Source organism: Tauraco erythrolophus, chromosome 16 (genome assembly GCF_009769465.1).
Source record: "Tauraco erythrolophus isolate bTauEry1 chromosome 16, bTauEry1.pri, whole genome shotgun sequence".
Taxonomy (NCBI): Eukaryota; Metazoa; Chordata; class Aves; order Musophagiformes; family Musophagidae; genus Tauraco; species Tauraco erythrolophus.
The window spans coordinates 6,737,607-6,755,893 of NC_141480.1; the positions used below are offsets into that span (position 1 = coordinate 6,737,607).

Below are 18,287 nucleotides of genomic sequence, written 5' to 3' on the forward strand. Positions count from 1 at the left end.
TGATGCCTCACGGGGAAGGGGGCGGCCGTGGGGGGCTGACCCTGTGCTGGCCACCGCCACGATGGCACCTCGGGTCCCTCCTTTGCACCTTGCCCAGGGGACGTGCTGCAGAGCTGCTCCAGGCCATGGCTGCGGCCATGTTCGTCACGCGTCAGCAGCTGGAGGAAGCTCCTAGGTATATACACACGGGCACACACACACACCCTACTCCTCTTCTGCCGGTATCCCAGTGCAGCCAGTCCATGGTGTTAGGGCAATCCAGGACCTGCCTGTTCTGAAACACAACAGGGGTGGCATGGAGTGAGCGCAGCTCTTCATGCCCAGACAAGCCCCATGGGAGGGATGCCAGCCATGGGATGGACGCTCCCCCTGAGCGCTGACTGCCGTAACCCAATGGGCTGCCGGGGCTCAGGCTCACACCGTCTTTGGATGCTGCGGGGACAGTGGGGAGAACGCAGCAGGGACTGACCTCACGACAGAATTGTGCCCTCATCTGATCAGAGAGGGGGCTGAAGGGAAAAGGCCACCGCCTGGCAACGTATCCCACCCCTCATCCCTTCCCCAAGTGTTGGGCCAACTGCCTGGGGCTCCCAGGGTGGAGGACGGGGCCCCTGCCCTCGCCAAGGATCTGAGCCTTACCCAAATCCTTGGGGACTGGTTTCACCCCAGTCACCGCCTGGGCGTTCTGGCTGCGAGCCATGGCGCAGGGCGGGCGCCAGGCGTAGTCGGGCTGCAGGAGGAGAAGAAACAGAAATGGCAAATTACCAGGGATGTGAATCGACTGCCAGGGTGAGAGGAGGAGGAGGGGGAGGAAGAGGGCCGAGCGTTCACGTGCCAACAGGACCTGTGTACTCAGCTCCCTGCCCAGTGGCTCAGGAGGAGCCACTCGCTTGGCAGCCCCCAGACTCGCTTGCACAGGACCCTCGTGCTGGCAGGGGTAGACACTCACCGGGGGAAAATTGTGGAAGTTTTGTCCTGGCGTGTGCTCGCCTGGCATCGCTGGCGGGTATCGGATCTGCTGCCACTCGTCGAAGCCGTGGTACATGGGGTGAGGCACAGGGGGGCTGTACTGGTACTGGTACATGGGGCAGGCAGGGCCCAGTGGCTCAGCATGCAGCCTCTCCCCAGAAGCCTGCGAGGAGCCGAGGGAGATGCTGGGGAGTGCCGAGAGGGCAGCCCACCACCACCCCCACCATCGCCTGGCTCAGAGCTGCCCCTCCAACAGGGGATGAGGGGCTGGGGCCAGGCCTGCAGCCCCCAGCCCCTCCACCTGGGAAGGGTTCTTCCCCTGTCCGCACCTGTTTGTGCTGTTTCAGCAGCTTCTTCAGCTTCTCCTTCTCCCTCTGGCAGTCATCCTTCGAGGCCCGCAGCTGGGAGCAAGGTGGGGGGGGTTAGTGCACAGCCCACCCCACCAAGCCCCTTGTCCGTGAGGCAGGGGATGCTGCAATGCCCTGCGGGAATGCCCACACCGGTCCACCCCCTCCCTGCCATCAGACTTCCAGGAGAGGGGCAGGAGGAAGAGAAGAGTGAAAGGAGATGCTCTAGCAGTGATGAGCAGCAGCAAAACCACCACTCCAGCCCTGCTGTCCTGCCTCAGCCCCTGCTCTGAGATGGGTACAGGGACCATGACACAGGGGACAAGTACCTCTGATGTAGCTGGGGGGGACGTGGGGCTCCTGGGGTGCCCTGCGTTGCTCACCTGGTTGTTGGAGAGGACCAACTGCTTCTGCAGCTTCTCCAGCTGCTGCTTCAGCTCTTCCTTCTCCTCATTCATCCTCTCCCTGTCACTCCGCTCCCGCTGGAAGTCCTCCTCGAAAATTTTCACCTGGCAGGAGGGAGGGGCGTGAGTGCACCTGGCTGAGGGCAGATACCTGTCCCCCAAGCACCCTCGTTCGCTGCGTTGCAATCCTTGACCCCACCAACTACACCAAGCCCCAGGCAGGTAGGTTGACATGGTAGCTGTGGTTGGTCCAGCTCAAGGTCTCATAGATGATGAACTCAGTCCCCGCTCCCCAACACTGTGGCACAGACATCTGGCTAGGGATGCTGGGCTGCTCCCGGCCACACTGGGCTCTTTGCTGGGGGGTCCCAGGGCATGTAGCTCCCTCCCCACCTCTCCAGGAGAAAGAGCCATGCCATCCTGCCCTACCTGCTGCTTGAGGAGCTCATTCTGGGTCAGCAGCTCCTGCTGCGGCACCTTCCCGGCTGGCTCCATGGCACTGGCAAAGATGGGTGGTGGTGAGGCCTGGACATTCAGGGCCTCCTCTAGTGCCTGGAGAGGAAGAGGAGGAGCAGGGAGGGGGGTCAGAGCAAGGTGCTTTGCCCATGACATCTCCAGAGAGCCACAGGCACATGCCCAGCATGAGAAGCAGGTATAACTGGGAAGAGCAAGAAGGATCACAGATCCCCCCAGGCCCCCTTTCCTGGGAGCCTATGGAGATGTCGTGGGCACCATCTGACACAAGCTGCCCCCTGGGCAAAGATCTGGGGCAGGAAGGAGTTGATCAGGGTCAGTTTTAGATTTGAGAAAGGAGAAGGGGCTAGAGAACATAAAAGACATTTTGCAGGGAGGGGTTGTGCCCTGGCCCCCACCTTGTTCAGCCTCTGGATCTCCTTCTCCTGGTACTCCCGCTGCCTGGTGACTGGAGCCAGCTGCTCCTGCAGGAATCGCATCCTCTGCTGCAGGTCCCTCACCTCCATGGCCAGCCTCTCCTTCTCTGCCTGCAGGACCCAGGAGATGGGAGATCAGCCAGGGCAGGGCGATGGGGCCAGCAGCTCCCCACCACCCCTTCCCGAGGGACTTGCCTCCTCTGTTTCAATCCGGGACTTGGCCAGGAGCAGCTTGCGGTCGAAATCCCGTTGCTTTTGCTCCCGCTCAGACTCCAGTTCGGTCAATGCCCTGCGGGCCTCAGCCAGCTCCTGCTGCAGGTCCGTGACCTGCCAGGAGGGAGCAGGGATGTTGATCTGCCTGGAAGGACCCACACCGAGGAGGGAAGGAGGTGCAGACAGCCCCAAAACCTTCCCCCACAGCCAGTCTCCTCCAAGTCTCCCAGCTGGCACCCAGCAGACATGGCCCCTGAGCACCCAGCTCTGGTCACCTGGCCTTACCTTCTGCTCGTACTTCTGCTTCGTGGCTCGGAAGTGCTGATCCCATTGCTTATTCACCTCCAGCAGCTGTGGGGAGAGAGGGATGGCTGAATGGGAGCCCAACCCCTGCCCCGAGCCAGCCACGGCAGTCCCCAGCAGCCTCCCATCCTGAAAGCACCTTGGGGATCAGCTGGATGGAGATCCCGGCTCCAGTGGCACTTCCCTGTGGCTCTGCACCCCTGTCCCCACTCCCACCCTGCTCCTGCCAGCGCCTCCCACCCAGTCTGGTCCTCACCTCCCTGCGCTGGTGCTCCAGGATCTTCACCTTCTTCTCCTTGGCCTCCAGCTCTCCTCTGCCCGGCGCCTTCTCCGCCGCGGCCCCGCTCTGCTGGACGCGCACGGGGTGGGGGGACGATGGGGACCCTCAGGGCTTTTGCAGAGGCTGTGCCCGAGGCCGGCTAAACACAAGCCAGTTCCCTTCCCACAGCCTCCCCCACCCCCTCCAGACCCTGAGAATTCCTGCTGGTCACACTGGGACAAACTGGGGGCTTGATTAAAAAGATGCCACATTTGCTGACATGTCAGCGGGCTCCTTGCCTCCCTGCCAGCCCTCTCCAAGGGTTACACTGCCTCCTCACCTGCTGCTGCTCACCAACTTCCCTCTTCCCACTGTCCTGGCTGCTCAGCGTCACCATCCTCCGGAGCTCCTGGTTCTCACATCTGCTGGCAGGGAGGGACGGGTCAGCGGGAAGAAGCACCCAGGGCAGTTCCGTCTCCCTCCCCACCACCCATCCTCACCTGAGCTTCTCCAGCGCCTGGTTTCTCTGTTCCAGGTCCTGCTCCAGCTTGGTTCGCAACTCCTTGTTCTCACTGTGCAGCGTCTCACACAGTGTCTGGGGGGGCAAACGCCGGCAGCATGAGGACCGTGGCCAGCCCCAGGAGGCTCCTTGGCCACCCACCTCCCACCAAGCCCTGGCAGAGACGCGGGTGCCCACCTCAGAGTGGACAGGAGGGACTTGATGGGGAGAAAAAAAAAAAGAAAAACGGAGGGGAACCCCCACAAAGAGACCAGCCAGTCCTTGCTCACCTGCAGGAATGATGTTCTCTGCTCATTCTTGTGCACCTTGGAGGCCAGGCGCTTGAGTTCAGAGGCCATGTAGCCCATGCGTACGAAGACCTGGTCCTTGCTGGCCTCCTTGGCACAGCCGCTCAGCGTGCTCTCCAGCTGCTGCAGCTGCGGCAGGAGGTTGGAGTCTTCGTTCGGCAGCTGCTCCAAGTCCTGGGGACCATGAGGAGATGAAGCATGGTCAGATCAGTTTAAGGAGCACTGCAAAATTTTTTCGCGGGGCAGGTGAGCCTAGTCACGCACACAGGGCCATGGTGTGGAGCTGGGCCAGTACCAAGAGACCCTGCAACAGCCCTTGGTCTGCTGAAAAATTGTGTCAGCTTTGTAAAGGTTTAATTCCTAGCTGGTGGACATAGGACACCAAGTTCTTGGGTGGATGGGGACATTACAGCAGCTCTCCCAGCCCATGTATTCCCCATGCCCCTTGGCAGTCTGAGCAGGCCATGCTACCAGCTCGCTGATAGCAATGGAGGCATCTCCACCCCAATTCCTTCTTTCCCCCGAGCTCTCCCTGTTGGCACCAGGGCTAGAAATCCCAGCTCCCGAGACTGTCCTTTCCATGTATGCCCTAGCCCATGGGAGCTTAGGGTTGCCCTATGAAGGATGGCCTTACCCTAGCCCCCATCGCCTCCTTCCTCCCACCCCCTGGCACGGCTCTGCAGCTCCTTTGCCCGCAACTGCAGGCCAGGCACCGGGAACCCAGGCTCTTTGCCAGGTGGCAGTCAAGACGGTGATGCACGGGATTTAAACGGTGGCTGGGAGAGTCTGGGTCAGGGTGCACTCACAATCGTCACAGCACACCCCCACCCACGCAGGAGGGGTGTCCCCAACAGGCTCATCCTCCCCTGGGGTGGCTGCTTAACTCCTCCATTGCCTAGGAGACACCGTGGGCACAATGCAACCCAGCACAGTGCATGGTGGTACTGCCAGGGAGGAGGTGGGACACGCTGGCAGGGGACCTGGGACCTTCGCCCGCATCGCTCCCAGCCTCGCTGACTCACCCAGCCACCCATGAGAACGCCCTGGGCAGCACCGCATGGGGGGAGGAGCCCAGCGTGTCCCTGGCACCCTGGCCCTGGGGTTTACAGCCTCGAAACTGCCAAAGGAGGGTGTGTGCAAGGCTGGCAAGGGGAAGCAGTGAGGACCCGAACCCAGCTGGGAGCACCGGGCTATGGGCATGGGTCTATCACTTGGCTCAGAGATCAGCAGCTGATCGCCAAGTAGATGCCACCCCATTCTCCATCGCCCCACAGCTGCACCCCAGGAGGGTCCAACGAGACGCCTGGGGCCTCTCTGGCCAATGCAAACAGAGATGTGCAACAAGAGCATGTCTCCTCACTGGCACTGTGCGATCCAAGCTGATGTTCATCCCCCTTGGGCTCCCCATCTCTGCTCCCCTCCCTCCCATGTGAAAAGCCAGAGCAGGACAGGATGGGGCAGTGCCAGCCAAGGAGACGTTCAGGTGGCACCAAATGGAGAATACAGAGGTGCCTTGGCTGGGGCAGACCCTGTCAGCAATGACAGAGCTTGGAGAAGAGAGCTGGTCCTCCTACTCAGTGCTGGTGTTAGAAGGTGAGTGTCAGAGCATCACTGACAGCTCCTCAGGTCTACATAGCCCTTCCTGTCACTGTCACATGGCATCTGGAGACACTGGTGTCCCCATCTTGCTGGGGCTGCTTCGCTGGCCCCGTGTCCAGGCAGCCCAGCCAGGCCACTTGTACTTGGGAGCCCTTGCCCTTGGAGGGCAGCGTGCACATTGTCTCCTTTCCCCATCTGGGCCAGGTGAGAGGAGCGGTACACAGTGGGGTGCATGTGCCATTGCTCCCGAGCCCTCTGGTCCTAGCAAGACATGGGGAGGACCAGCCACAGGACTGTGTGGTTCCCTCCTGTCTGTGGACTGACCAGGTCTCCTCATCTTCATCATCCTCCTACACCCCTGGTACCACCACCACACCAACGGGCCCGACTCTCCACCCACCACCCACCACATCCGGTGCCAGGGCTGCTCACCACTCTGCCGCTCTCCTGGGGAAACCCCTGTGCTTCGACAGCAACAATCTCGAACTCCGAGGAGGATCCCTACAAGGGGAGGCAGACAGGTCAGGCCTCCCTGGGAAATGACAACCCAGGACACCCACCGCACGGAGGCAGGGACTGCTGGGATGGGAGCACAGTGGAAAAGCTGACCCCTCCTTTCAGATTTATCCCCATTTCTAGAGGCTAAAGGTTGCCTCCTTTGGCTTTAACTAGATGGAGGGTCTCTGCCTCCAGCCATCCCAGCACCAGCTCTTGCGTTCACCAGACTCACGCTTGGAGGAGATTTCCGCACTTCTGTGTCCGGCTGGGTGCTGCCCGGGGCGACCTGTGTGGAGCTGGGATTAGGGCAGACGGCTGCGGAGAGGGGAAAGGACATAGCCATGAGCCTTTTGGAGAGCAGGGCCTCTCCCCACCCGGCACAGGGATGCAGAGAGCAGGTACCTACGAGGTCAGGCACTGATGGGTGGTTCTACCCCAGCTATGAGGACGGGACAGAAACCTCCCTCCAGGAGAAGGGAGGACAGCAGTAGTTTGACATGCTCTGGAGACCAGAGGACTGTGAGAAACCCTCATGAAAGTCTCCTTCATATCCTCTCCCTTCCCTTGAGCTCAGGATCCTGAGCCATCAGGTTATTCCTCCTCAGCAAGGCTCCTACCTCCAGTTTCCACCAGGTCCTCCAATGAGGATGACGCCATTAGCATTTTGTTGTCCTTCACAAGGTCCTCCGCCTTCTGCCGCAGCTTGGATGCCTCCACCTGGGACTCCTCCAGCAGCTCTCCTGTTGTGAGCAATGGAAAGATGCTCAACCTCCCTTCCCCAAGTGCCTGCTCTGCAGCAGAGCCCCATCCACCATCTCCAAGCCCCTTCTTTGGGTGGAGAAGTGTCCAGCATGGTCCTTCTTCATTCAGAAACAACTTTTCTTGGCCAAATCCCACAGTAAAGCTGTATCAGTGGCTCACTGGCTGCAGTCCTCCATGCTGACACATAGAGGACTGGTTACAGGAGGAGGAAAGGCAGCACAGCATCTCTGAGAGGTCTCCTCTGCTTCCCAGAAGAGCTGAATTTAAGCCTAAAGTGGTGTGGGGTCCGGCCTGCCGGCTTGGGAGGTCTGGCACCAGCAATGCAGTTGTCTCCCCACCCTGGGCAGCTGCTCCCACATCAGTGGGTCCCGGTCCCAGGTAGGGGCGCAGCGATGCGACAGGAATCATGAGGTAGGTGGAAATTCGGCTGCAGAAGCGGGACTCGAAAGCAGAAGCTGGGTCACGAGACCGAAAGCAAAACCGGGGGCAGGCAGGGGAAGGTGGCCAAGGAGGACAAAGCGGGTGGCACAATTTGGCTGGGGCGTTTCAATGCTGGCACGTCGCTGCCATTGCAGGGAGCACCCAATGCTGGCATCTTTGAGCAGCACCCAGGAAAAGCCCCTGACTCAACAGGGGTTGCAGGAGGTGGGGGCTTTCATCAAAGGCAGAACAGATGCCGGTGTCTGGGAGCTGCCGCTGCAGGACTCTGGGGAGCTGACCTCGCTCCATCACTCGCCCTTCCCGCCCCCCCCCCCCCCCAGCCACTTATCCCACCATAAAGCAGCCCAGGGGTGCAGCAAAAGCCTGGGTCCCTCTGCAGCCCTGTGTGAAAAAGCTCAGACATCCTGCTTGACCCCCAGGATAGGGAGAGCTTTGCTGCTGCCCCAGTGCCAAGATTCCCAACTTCTTATACCTTCCTTCCCAAATAGAGCAAGAAAACCTCCAGGCCCGGTGGGTGCAGATTGGGCTGACCCAAAGGCGAAACTGCACCTCCAGCCATGCAGCACTTACCGATAGACTTGATCCCCTGCATCTTCTCCTTCAGCCGGGCGTTCTCCTCCACCAGCCGCTCAAAGGCCGTGGATACGTTCTCCTCTGTCCCCCCACCAGGGTCATAGATGTGGTAGGGTCCTCTCCCTTCCATGCCTGCTGTTCAGTCACCCACCTCCCAGCCAGGCATCCCTGCAAGACAACAGAGCACAGTGTCACCTTCCCTTGACCCCAGACAGCACCGTGGCCCCCCTGGTCCTGACCATGCCGGGGCCGGGGTCCCGCACTGGCCGAGGCAGTGCTGCTCACCAGCCAGCAGAGAAGTGTCCCAGGTGAAGACACTTCCTCCTTCAGCCCTGCTCAAGGAAAACGTGCCCGGGGTGACTCATGGCCATGAGAAGTGTCACACGAGAAGGCATCACCAGCACCCCCACTCGAGGCTGGCTGTCACTCCCCTGGAGTGCAGGAGTCCCTATGGAGACCCAGCCCAGGAGCATCCAGCCTCACCAGCACAGACCTGGCCACTGTCACCAGGGCATCCTGCTCAATGCAGGGTACTTTTAGGGGGCTGTTTGAAGAGGGGCAGAGTCTGCAGCTGGCAGGTGGTTTGGGCAGCACCAGGGAGGACAAGCCCCAGCAGCCAGGCAGGGACCTGCTCTGCCCTCCTGCTCAGCCAGCAGAACCAGCTGCCAATAGCACAGCTTCCCGAATTGGAGTACAGGAAACAGCCAGGTGTGTGCCTGGCCAGGAGCAAAGTACAAGGAGAGGAAACACCTGCACACAGTGTGCTATTTGTTTTTTTTAATTCCTTGCATTCGTAGGTGGCCCAAGTCCTCCCCCTCACTGAGGTCTGACCCAGGACAGCTGAGCAGCATCCCGGCCCCAGGTTTTGCCCATCTCCTGCTGGTGATAAAGTAGCTGCTCTGAATTACAGCATAATTTATCAAAAACATCCCCCCTGATGCCAGTTTGTTATGAAGTGGAGCAGCACAGCAGCTGAGACAGTTCTGGGGGCGATGCCAGCTGGAGCTGTGGTGCTGCCTGGGGCACCACAGGAGCACCCATGGGCACCTCCAAGTGCTCTTCCACGCAGCCAAGGCAGCTGGGTGCTCGTGAGTGGGAGGGAGGGTGCTGAAAGTAGGGGGGGAGGGATGCATTTTGAAAGGGGAAGGGGGTTAGCCTGTACCTGAAACTGTCTCAACCTCAGACTAATGCTCATGCCACCAGCAATCTAGGCTGATCACCAGTTTAGACGACCTGCCTGCCAAGGAGCGGCAGGGACTTTCCAGATGACAGCTGCCACCTGGCAACATCCGCAACTGGAGCGGCAATTAACGCCTGCCTGGGCAGCAGGTAATTACGCACGGCCTCAGCGGCAGTCTGCTTCTGGGAGATGCATCCGTCAGCAGGTCTCACCGTTCTCCTCCTCTGTGGGTGCCACCAAGCCCCTCATCGCTTGCGGTCCCCCATGGGGAGCCGGCAGACCCGCGGTGGTGCCATCAGGAGGTGCCCAGCTGCGGAGCAAGGCAGGCTCAGCAGCGGCTATTTCTGGAGCCCGGAGCAGCTGACAGGAAACTGCTGAAGAACCGGGGCAGTTTCCAGGCCAGAGTCCTTGTGATGGGCAGCATCAGCACACACGGTGTGAAATCCCCCCATAGCCCACCACCATGGGATGGGGAAAACTCCCAGAGCAGACCCGCCGGTGGGTTGTCCGTGTCCTCTGCCGGGATTAGCCTAGATACGGATCAGGGAAGGTGAGGACAAGCTGCCCTCTCACAAGGGAGCCTTTCCCCATGTAGATTTGCAGCAGGCTGCAATGCCAGCCCCCATTTTGTTGCACTCCAGACCCCAAACCAGGAGGCTGTCCACCTTGCCCCACAGCACACGTGGGAGCTCTCCTACCCCTGCATAACCCTGCTTGCAAAGCAACGTGGCACCAAACACCCAAGCCCAAGCTGCACTGACCATCTTGCCCATGAGCAGAGCTCACTCACAGTGATCCCATATTCTTCCAGCTGGATGGAGCCATTGAAAGCTTCTGCTATTCCCAATTCTCATAATTTTATCAAGGATTTTTCTACCCAAGGTCTGCACCCCACCAGACAGGCAGCAGCAGAGGGTGGCAGGAGCTGTTCTCAACCAGCAGCCGCAGGGAGGAACTGAACTATCTCCAGATGAAAGCAGCATGGACCAGCCACGAATTCACCAGCAAATGAGACCCAGGAAGAGGGGAGGGTTTCTGCAGCATCTGAGCCCATCCTGGCAGGTTTGCCCAGGGTGGAGGAACAGCCTCATTTCTGCAAAGAGCCACTGGGACTGAGCTGTCACCCTGGGACAGGGTGGAGCAGGTCACTGTTCCCAGTCCTGGTTTGTTTAGTTGTTTGGGTTTTTTTTTCCCCTTAAGAGTTCTGAAAGGTGAGATTTGCAGTGAAAAAAGTCTCATGTTTCAATAAAAACACCAGGGGAGGACCTAACGATGGTTAGAAACGCAAAGAAAACATGACTACCGCAAACTCCAGAAGAAACCACCGAACCACCAGAAAACACTTCTCTTTTTGCCAATCAACAGTTCCTAAGCTAATCTGACAGTATTTCACAGCCCCGGGGACTGGGGGCCCGCCATGGACTGTGGCTGCCCAGGTACAGCTCACCAGCTCTGTGCCCGGAGGCTGCCAGACGCCGTGGTCACCCGTGGGAGGTGCTGGTTGCAAGCAAGGCATCGAGACCTTTAGGTAGTAAATTTTTGTGACAACTCAGCAAAGGAGAGAACAAGAGGGCACAGGAGACTCCCAGGCAGAGAAGAAAGCAGGGTGGTATTTAAGCAGCTGTAGCTTGGGAGTGAGCTGGCACTGTGTAGCCACGGCCAGGTTATTCCCTGCCATGCATCATGGCCATGGCACCACAGCCATCGCCACGCCGGCCACGCAGAAGCGGCAGAAGGAAACAATTCCCGCTTTGAAATTCTCGAACAGATGAAGACACGAAGGCGGAAGATGCAAATCTTGTGCAGCGAGCAGGCTGGCACTGCTGGAGGTTTGCTGTCGGCAGTGAGCCCCAGGGTAGTGACCAGCCTTCTGAAGCTGCAGGCTTGGCAGCCCATCAGTTCCCATCCCGTGATCCATGGTGGGGGTTCGGTCTGGCTCTTAAGAGAATGAGGTTTTTCTTACCCTGGCATTCAACATTCCCACAAGTCTTGTCCCAGTATCACACGAGACGAAAGCAAATCCCTGCAGGCTGCCAGCATTGTTTTCCCATGACCAGGGGGCTGCTATGCCCCCGGCATCCCTCCTCCTCAGAGCAAAAGCAAAAGTCACTCAAGATAGACACTATGGAGAAAATTTTTTTGTTTATACATTTTACTAGAATTCAGCAAAATGCCACAGCCTCCAGCCTGGTTTCTTTTCCTCTCCAGAGCTCCAGCAGCTCCCCAGACCAGGGACAACTGTTCCTGGCCTGCTGAGCTGGTCTCTTTTGCAGGGATGCAAAAGCAGAGCTGGCTTTAGGAGGAAGCAATAAGGAGAGTTTCTGGACATTGAGTCCACTGGGCTGGGAGTAATAAAAGAAGAAGAAAGAGGCATTGCAAGGCTCAGGTCTCAAAGGGAAAAGGTCTGAACTTCCACTTGAAGCATTTTTCTCCTCATCCTGGTGAGATCCAGAGAGAGGCTGGGAAAGGCAAGAGCCTCATCTGAAACGCAGCAGATGTTACAGATGTGCTCCAGCCAGAAATCCCATCCTCACCTGAGAAACCCACCTCCCACCGAGGCTTCACAAAACAACCTGCTTCTGACGACTTTGCTCACAAGGAAAATAAGGCATCTCGCCATTCAGAGCCAGGTTTACAAACACGGGCAACCACACGTCCAAGCTCCAGTGCAGGCAGGACAGGCAGTGAGACTTGGTGGTGGTGCTCCCCTGGGCAGCACAGCAGTGTTTTATGCAAGACCCTGTCTTCTGCTGCAAAGACATCTTGTTTTCGTGCTGCCTGCTCCATTTCTTCCCCCCGTAGAGCTCAGTAGCTATCATGGCTGCTTGATGCAACACTCAAAAGCAGAGCAAGGCACAACCACTCTCCCTTACAGTTCCAGCACAACCCAGACTGCTCCTGTCCAATCTGGGACGCTTCAGCCAGGCAACAACCATGCAGCAGAAGACAGCGGCACTGCAAAGTGACACCAGCAAAGCTACCTGTGTTGCCCAAAGCGTAAGAATTGTTGCTTTAAAATGAACTCTGCATTGCCACAGGAGTAGATGGTTCAGCTTTCTCCACCCACTAGTGTTCTGCACCAGCTGCTGGCAAGCAACAACCCACAGCCCTGTGCTAAAGAGGTCTGTTTGGCGTAAGTCGGGTCGAAAGGGCGTCGTGGGATTTCCTACAGAGCCAGGAACGATGCCAAAGGCTGCAAAAAGCCTCTCCTCTTCTCTTATTGTTTACTTCGCCTCACCACAGACACAGCTCTCAAGGACGTGCCTGGCTGGAGCTTTCCTGTCTCCAGAACTCACCCCAGCGCTCAAAGTCCGGTCCCTTGGCTCCAGCACGCTTCGGCTGCCTTTGCCAGCTCTCTCAATGAAATCTGCGCTCCAAAAGAGCTTGTGGCAGCAGTCTTACTCACCCAAGCAGATGGAAATAACGAGCTAAAGGGGAAAGATTGCACTGGCCTCCCTGATACAGGGAAGAACTGGCACCCAGAGGTACTGAGGAACGGGACACAGCCAGATCTCCGAGAGGCTCCAGGTCCCCACCAAGCCCCATTCAGAGCTATTATGACCCAAAAGCAGGGCTGAGAGACAGCAGCTTTTTTATCCCTGCCCTCAGCGGGGCCTTAGTCTGGAACTGAGGGTGGGGAGATGGGAAAGCAGCTTGTGTACCACCTCCCCAAAGCAGGAGGAGAGGCAGGTGAGGATGCTGCCATCGCCACTCGGGCTATTCCAGCCTCTGGATCCGCATCTGATGCGGACACCTCCATCAACCAGGGGTGCTTGGATCCACGCACCGACCCTGCCCACGGGGGACGGCAAGCCCAGAAATAGTCAGGAGACAGATGCGTGGGCCTGGGGAAACGCCGAGGTTGTGTAAGGCTGAACGAGGGGAGGAGCGAGCCCGCGGCTCGGCCCGGGGTACGGCAGCGGTGCGGGGCTGCCCGGCCCGCGGCACCAGCGCCCCCGGGGCGGGGGGCACCAGGGACCCCCCACACCAGCACCTCTCCCAGCCTTCCTCCTCTCCTCCCCCGGGCACTGCCGCCGCCGGCGAACCCAGGCTCCCCCGCAACCACCCTGCCCCTTCGGGAGCAGCGAGGGGAGCCGGCAGCCCCAGCCCTGCCCCAGGAGAGAAGAAACTGAGACATAGCACAACTATCACGACCCACCTGCGACAACCGGGCCGGGTCTGGAGCGGATCCCCGGGGGATGGCGCGGCGCGGCCCCAACCCCCTCTGGGGTTTCACCCCGCTCGCCCGCCCACAGAAATCGGCAGCCCAGGAACAGCCAGCGATAGCCAACGCGGAGCCCCGAGCCCCGCCAGCCCCTTCCCACCGCAGGGACCCCTCGCTGGGGCGGCACGACCCGGTGCCCGGTAAGACCCCTCATCCCCAAGGCCGGCAGGCCCCCATACCGCTCCGAGCTCACCTGCCAGCGCGCCCCCGAGGCAGAGCAGGTGCCGGTGCTGGTACCAGTACCGCTCCGCTCCGCCACCAGCACGGTGGGAAGCGGTACGGGGGGCGGCGGTTCCGCCCCCGGGAAATTCCCAGCCTGACGGACAGGCGCCTCAGCCAATCGGCGCGGAGTGCAGGGTATAAAGAAGGAGGGCGGGGAACACTGTGAGCGCCTCGTCATGGTGGAGAAGGTGTTGTGTGTGGTGCTATCCCTTCTGGGTTCCCTGGGGCTGCGCGGCGGACCTGCCCGGTATAGCGGGGTCCCGGGAGATGAAAGCAGCCGGCCTGCCTCCGCCCCGAGGGTGTTTCCGCTCATTGGGCAGCTGCAGGTCCCAGCCAGGCAGCAGCGCCCCGGGCTCAGTGAGAGACAAGATGGCGGGGCGGAGGGAGGGCACGGCCCGGGCAGGGCGCCTGCCTGCCGGGGAACCCCTGGTACCCCTTGTGCAGCCTATTCGGGGCGGAGCGGCGGCCCTGGGTCCGCGGCTGCTCTGGCAGGCGGGCAGCGGTGGTCCCGGGCTCTCCCTCAGCCCCGGCGAGGCGGCTGGCGTGCTCCTGCGGCCCGCTCAGGCTTCCCGGGTCTTTCCTCCTCAGCAGCTGGGGCAGGCAGAGTTCCCCCCCCCGAGTCTGTGTTCTCTGCGTTACGTGACACAAGGAAATCACACCCCCCAGCTGGAGCGGTTATTACCAGGGATCCTCCTCTGTGCTGCCGCTTCGATTATTGTGTGTTTGTGAACAACAGAAATCAGGGAGAGGAACAAGAACTACAGGGAACGCCTTCTGGTTTCACGTAGCTCTTTGGATCTTGCTACCTGATTTTCTTTCTTATGTTGGTTTTGCCACAAGGAAGGTGGTTTTTATATATATATATAAATAAAGCAAAGAAAGCCTGCTGTAAGCAGACATGGTGCTTGTTCTTTGCCTGTACTCCTGACATTTCCTCCTTTCTGTAGGTGTCTGCTACTGTGCTCATGGAGCTGTCCTTTGCTGGTGATCGTGCTTGTTTCCAGCTGTCCTACTCCTGGCCTCCTATTCAGTTCAGACAGTTGCACCGCTTCTTGGCATCTTGATGTTTTTTTGGGTTGTAAAAATCACAGAAAACAAACTCCTTTCCCTGACTGCCCTTCACTTCAACTAGGACGTCGTCCTGGCAGCCTGGCTGGGTTATGAGATCGTTGAGCAGGTGCTGGGACCCCACTGTGCTCTTTGGCTGTGCTTGTTTCCAAGGTCTGGACTGTGGATGAGACAGCAGGACACTACGCACAGGCAACATCTTCCCTTTTGTTCCCTGAGGGCTTGTTTCACCCCAGAGGTCCAGTGCTATTCTGTAAACCCTCAGAAAACCAGGCTTCAAAGTTAAATGCAGTCGCACACAAACACAAAGTATCTTGTTTATAAGATAATGTTTCAGCCTGCAGAAAATAGCCAAATGCTGCTCTATTTCTGTGAGGAGACAAGCGGGGGTGTCATGGCCCTGCTCCTCAGCGTTCCAGGCTGACAGCCGAAAAGCTTCCCGCCTTCCCCTCGCTCCGTCTTGGGCACGCTCCCACCGAAAAAGCATCGCTCTACTCACCTGGCTGGGTCGCAGAGGGGCTTGGGGGAGTGGGAGCCCTTTGGGCCAGGCGCTCTCCGGCTGCGATCCCCGAATGCAGGAAGGGCGGCCCAGCTGAACTTACTTTTAGGCATGGAGAAGGGGAATTCCCCATGATGGAAGCCCCAGACAGCCTCTGCGTGGTTTTGATAAGGAGCCAGGCACTCCTTAAAGGGCTCCCTGTGCCATTCCTTCCAGGGGCTGCTGAGCTGTGTCAGGTATTAGTCAGCAAAAGGATGAGGGGGGGGCTGTTTTGGAGGCTGTGATTCACTTTTGGACAACTGGAGAGCCTGGTTACATCATTCTCCTTGCCTGGTTTCTGAGCGACTTCACCGGGTCTGCAAACACGTCGTGCTTCTCCCCAGGGAACCTGCTGCATCTTGTGAGAGGTGTTGTCATTGTCCCACATGCGTTTCCATCCCATTCTCAGTCACTTCTGCAGTCAGAACAGGATATGTCTTCCTGGGGAAGCAGGGAAGAGCTGTCTGTGCTGATGGAGCCGGACAGATGCTAGTGTGCCAGGGTTTCAGGCAGTCCCTGGTAAACTGTCCACTAAGACAACTGGTGGTCAGAACCAAGGCTGGAGCCAGCTGGTGCTGGAATAAACGCCAAGGATTTAAGTGTTTCTGTTTCACAGAGGCTGATTCCAGCTCCTCGCCAGCAGGCACAACGTTGTACCTGGCAGGGAGTTTGGTCTGTGCTCACCAGGCGTGAACTACGAGGCCTGAAAAGTGCCTTGCTTTAGTCCAGCTGGTTTGGGTGGTAGGAGCACGAATGCTTGGCGAGGGGTGAGGGGTGAGGAGCCACGGGGTTTGAGGCCCACCTGCAGCCTGGATACCCATGGAGGTGGTCGGCTGATGGCGTGCTCTCACCTGATGCCTCTGCACCTCTCCAGCCAACTGCTCTTTGAGTTTCTACCTGAGGTTGCCAGCTCGGGCCGGCCCAAACGCCAGCACGAATTTCACTATGAAAACCAAAGGCTCTTGGTCCTTCCTCATTCCTTCGGTCCCACTGTGCTCCCAGGAGAGAAAACTCGCCTGACGGCAGCTGTGATTCATGAGCACGCCTGCATGGCTGCGAAGATGTGTTCTTAGCTGACACTTTTACACACCAGGGGTTTTTTTTGGCATGGAGGGTTGGGTTCAGCACTTTCAGTGGAGGCTCGTTCACGTGAAGGCATCCCTGTAAGTTTCCGTGTTTGCAGCCATGCTGTGGGAAGCGAAGGAGCACAAGGCTGTGGGTGGGGTAGCGGAGCTCTCCTGCCCTCTGCTCTTGCTAGTTTCGGATCAGGTCTATCTTCCTTTGGGTTGACCCCACTCAGGGGTGACCAGGGTGGACCTTGTGTATATCCAGTGGTGCAAATCCCGAGTGGAAGTGGCCTAGCAGCCCGCATTGCCCAATAAATCCACCTGTCTTCAGTGCTGGTAGCTGTACTGAGTGCATGTCAACCCTGCCAGGGTGATGGGGCCAGCTGCCACGGGTGGCCATTCTGGGGAGCTGGCCCCGGAGCAAGGCAGGAGCAGAGGGGCCGCAGTGCAGGCAGCGGGTGCAGCCAGTTTGGCACAGCACCCCGGGGCCGATCATGGGCTTAGCTGTGCAGGGGACTGCGGGGTGCTGCCGATGGGTGCCTCTTGGCATCAGCAGCGGGTTTTGCTGGGGGCTGCTGATGTGTTGTGCTGATCAGATGGGTCCGTGTGCTCCGGCAAAGGAAGGGAAGCAGAAGGCCGACAATGACGCTGTGAGAGTGGGGAGGAAGCTCTGGCCACAGGAGGGGATTTCCAGAACATTGCGATCTGCTGCCTATGCAAATCAGGAACTTAAATTAACGTGGCAGGATGGGAGGGCTCTGGGATGGAGGGCAAGGGAGAAGCAGGGAGGGAGCCTGGGAGAGTGGGCTGCTGGGGGAAGGAGCGTGGAAGGGGTCAGGGCAGGCGAGGGGTCAGTGGAGGGATGGAGAAAGGAGGTGCTGGGGAGTGATCGTGCTTCCCCAGACCTCCTGCAGCGCCCTGCCTTCGCAGGGGGTCGGATTGCACTGTGACTTTCCAGGGATGCCAGGCTCCTTTGGCTTTGCTGGGTTTACCCTCTTGCTGAACGAGAGCTCTCTTCTCCCTTCTCACTCCCTTCTCCCTGGAGTGTGAGGCAAGGCTCAGTGTCACCTGCTTCGAAGGAGGAGATCACCACCTCCTGCCTTCCTCCACAGCCTCGCCATCCTCCCCCTCCCTCCTCCACAGTCAGCAGGGGATGGGTTATGGTGGGACATGGTGCAGCCCCACAGTGGATATGCCGAGAGCTGTGGGAACTGGATCTGGGAGTGCTCAAAGAATTTCCTTATGTGCCTTAAGCTTTGAATTATTCAGAGTCCAGATTTGCAAGATCAACAACACAAAGGGATTTTTTTTTCCTCTTCCTCTCTTGCCAGGCCATGTCTCATCCACTTGCAATGCCTGCGAAAAGGGCTCCTCAGCACTCATTATGTCCTGGAAAGCTGAGTCCAGGGATGATGGTGTGAGGAGAGCAGCCCCGGCGAGCTCAGCCATCTCCCCAGCCTCAGCTCACTGTGGGGAACAGGCTGCCCAGTGAGCGGCACATGGATGCGAGGGGCAAGGCTCCTCCTTCCTCCTGTGGCTTGGGAAAAGGAAGAGCTGAAGAAGAGACCTCTGCCAGCTCCTGAAAGTCAAGGCTGGGTTTCTTCCCTCTGGGGGAAGGGGAGGACAGCAGGTGGGATGGAAGTGGCTCTCTGATGTTGCAGCATTGGGCCAAGGACCAAGGCCAACGTCCAGTGTGTCTCTGCACCAGATGTGGCTCCTCCCAGGGTCTGGTAGTAAAGAGGATCTGCAGTGGCCCCAGAGCTGACTCAGAGGGAGAGGTCTGACCGTCTGAGCACCAAACGTGGGCTCGTGGGGTTTTCTGGATGTTGCAACCTGTGAAACCTGGCATTGGCTTTGCCTGGAAATGAGTCCTTGCCCCCGGCATTGCTGGTCAATGTCCAGAACAGCCGTGTGCCGGGTGC

General features: G+C 58.9%; 1 protein-coding gene across 3 annotated transcripts; it reads right to left on the bottom strand.

Annotated features, from left to right (window-relative positions):
• Positions 1–206: 206 nt before the first annotated feature.
• Positions 207–13,748, bottom strand: TNIP1 (TNFAIP3 interacting protein 1). 3 transcript variants are annotated; one of them, XM_086621471.1, is made up of 18 exons: positions 13,664–13,748; positions 8,063–8,233; positions 6,907–7,029; positions 6,522–6,604; positions 6,224–6,292; positions 4,175–4,366; positions 3,886–3,980; positions 3,726–3,807; positions 3,383–3,472; positions 3,109–3,174; positions 2,802–2,937; positions 2,593–2,717; positions 2,150–2,272; positions 1,700–1,825; positions 1,299–1,370; positions 950–1,132; positions 640–730; positions 207–274 (listed from the first exon to the last, which is right to left on the bottom strand). In XM_086621471.1, exons 2-18 carry the CDS (start codon positions 8,193–8,195, stop codon positions 249–251), a joined length of 1,815 nt encoding a protein of 604 aa, XP_086477597.1. In that variant the 5' UTR covers positions 8,196–8,233; positions 13,664–13,748; the 3' UTR covers positions 207–248. The 3 variants fall into 3 exon arrangements, with proteins under 3 accessions (XP_086477597.1, XP_086477596.1, XP_086477598.1); XM_086621470.1 differs by having other exon boundaries at positions 3,383–3,475; XM_086621472.1 differs by lacking the exon at positions 3,383–3,472.
• Between the last annotated feature and the right edge of the window lie 4,539 nt (positions 13,749–18,287).

Bases quoted from the DNA above. Each gene is read 5' to 3' on its own strand.
- TNIP1 (XM_086621470.1), bottom strand. From the start codon at position 8,195: ATGGAAGGGAGAGGACCCTACCACATCTATGACCCTGGTGGGGGGACA. The intron at 7,030-8,062 runs GTAAGTGCTGCA...TGCTCACAACAG, and splicing joins GCAGGGGATCAAGTCTATCG to GAGAGCTGCTGGAGGAGTCC. The intron at 2,273-2,592 runs GTGGGGGCCAGG...CTTCCTCTCCAG, and splicing joins AGATCCAGAGGCTGAACAAG to GCACTAGAGGAGGCCCTGAA.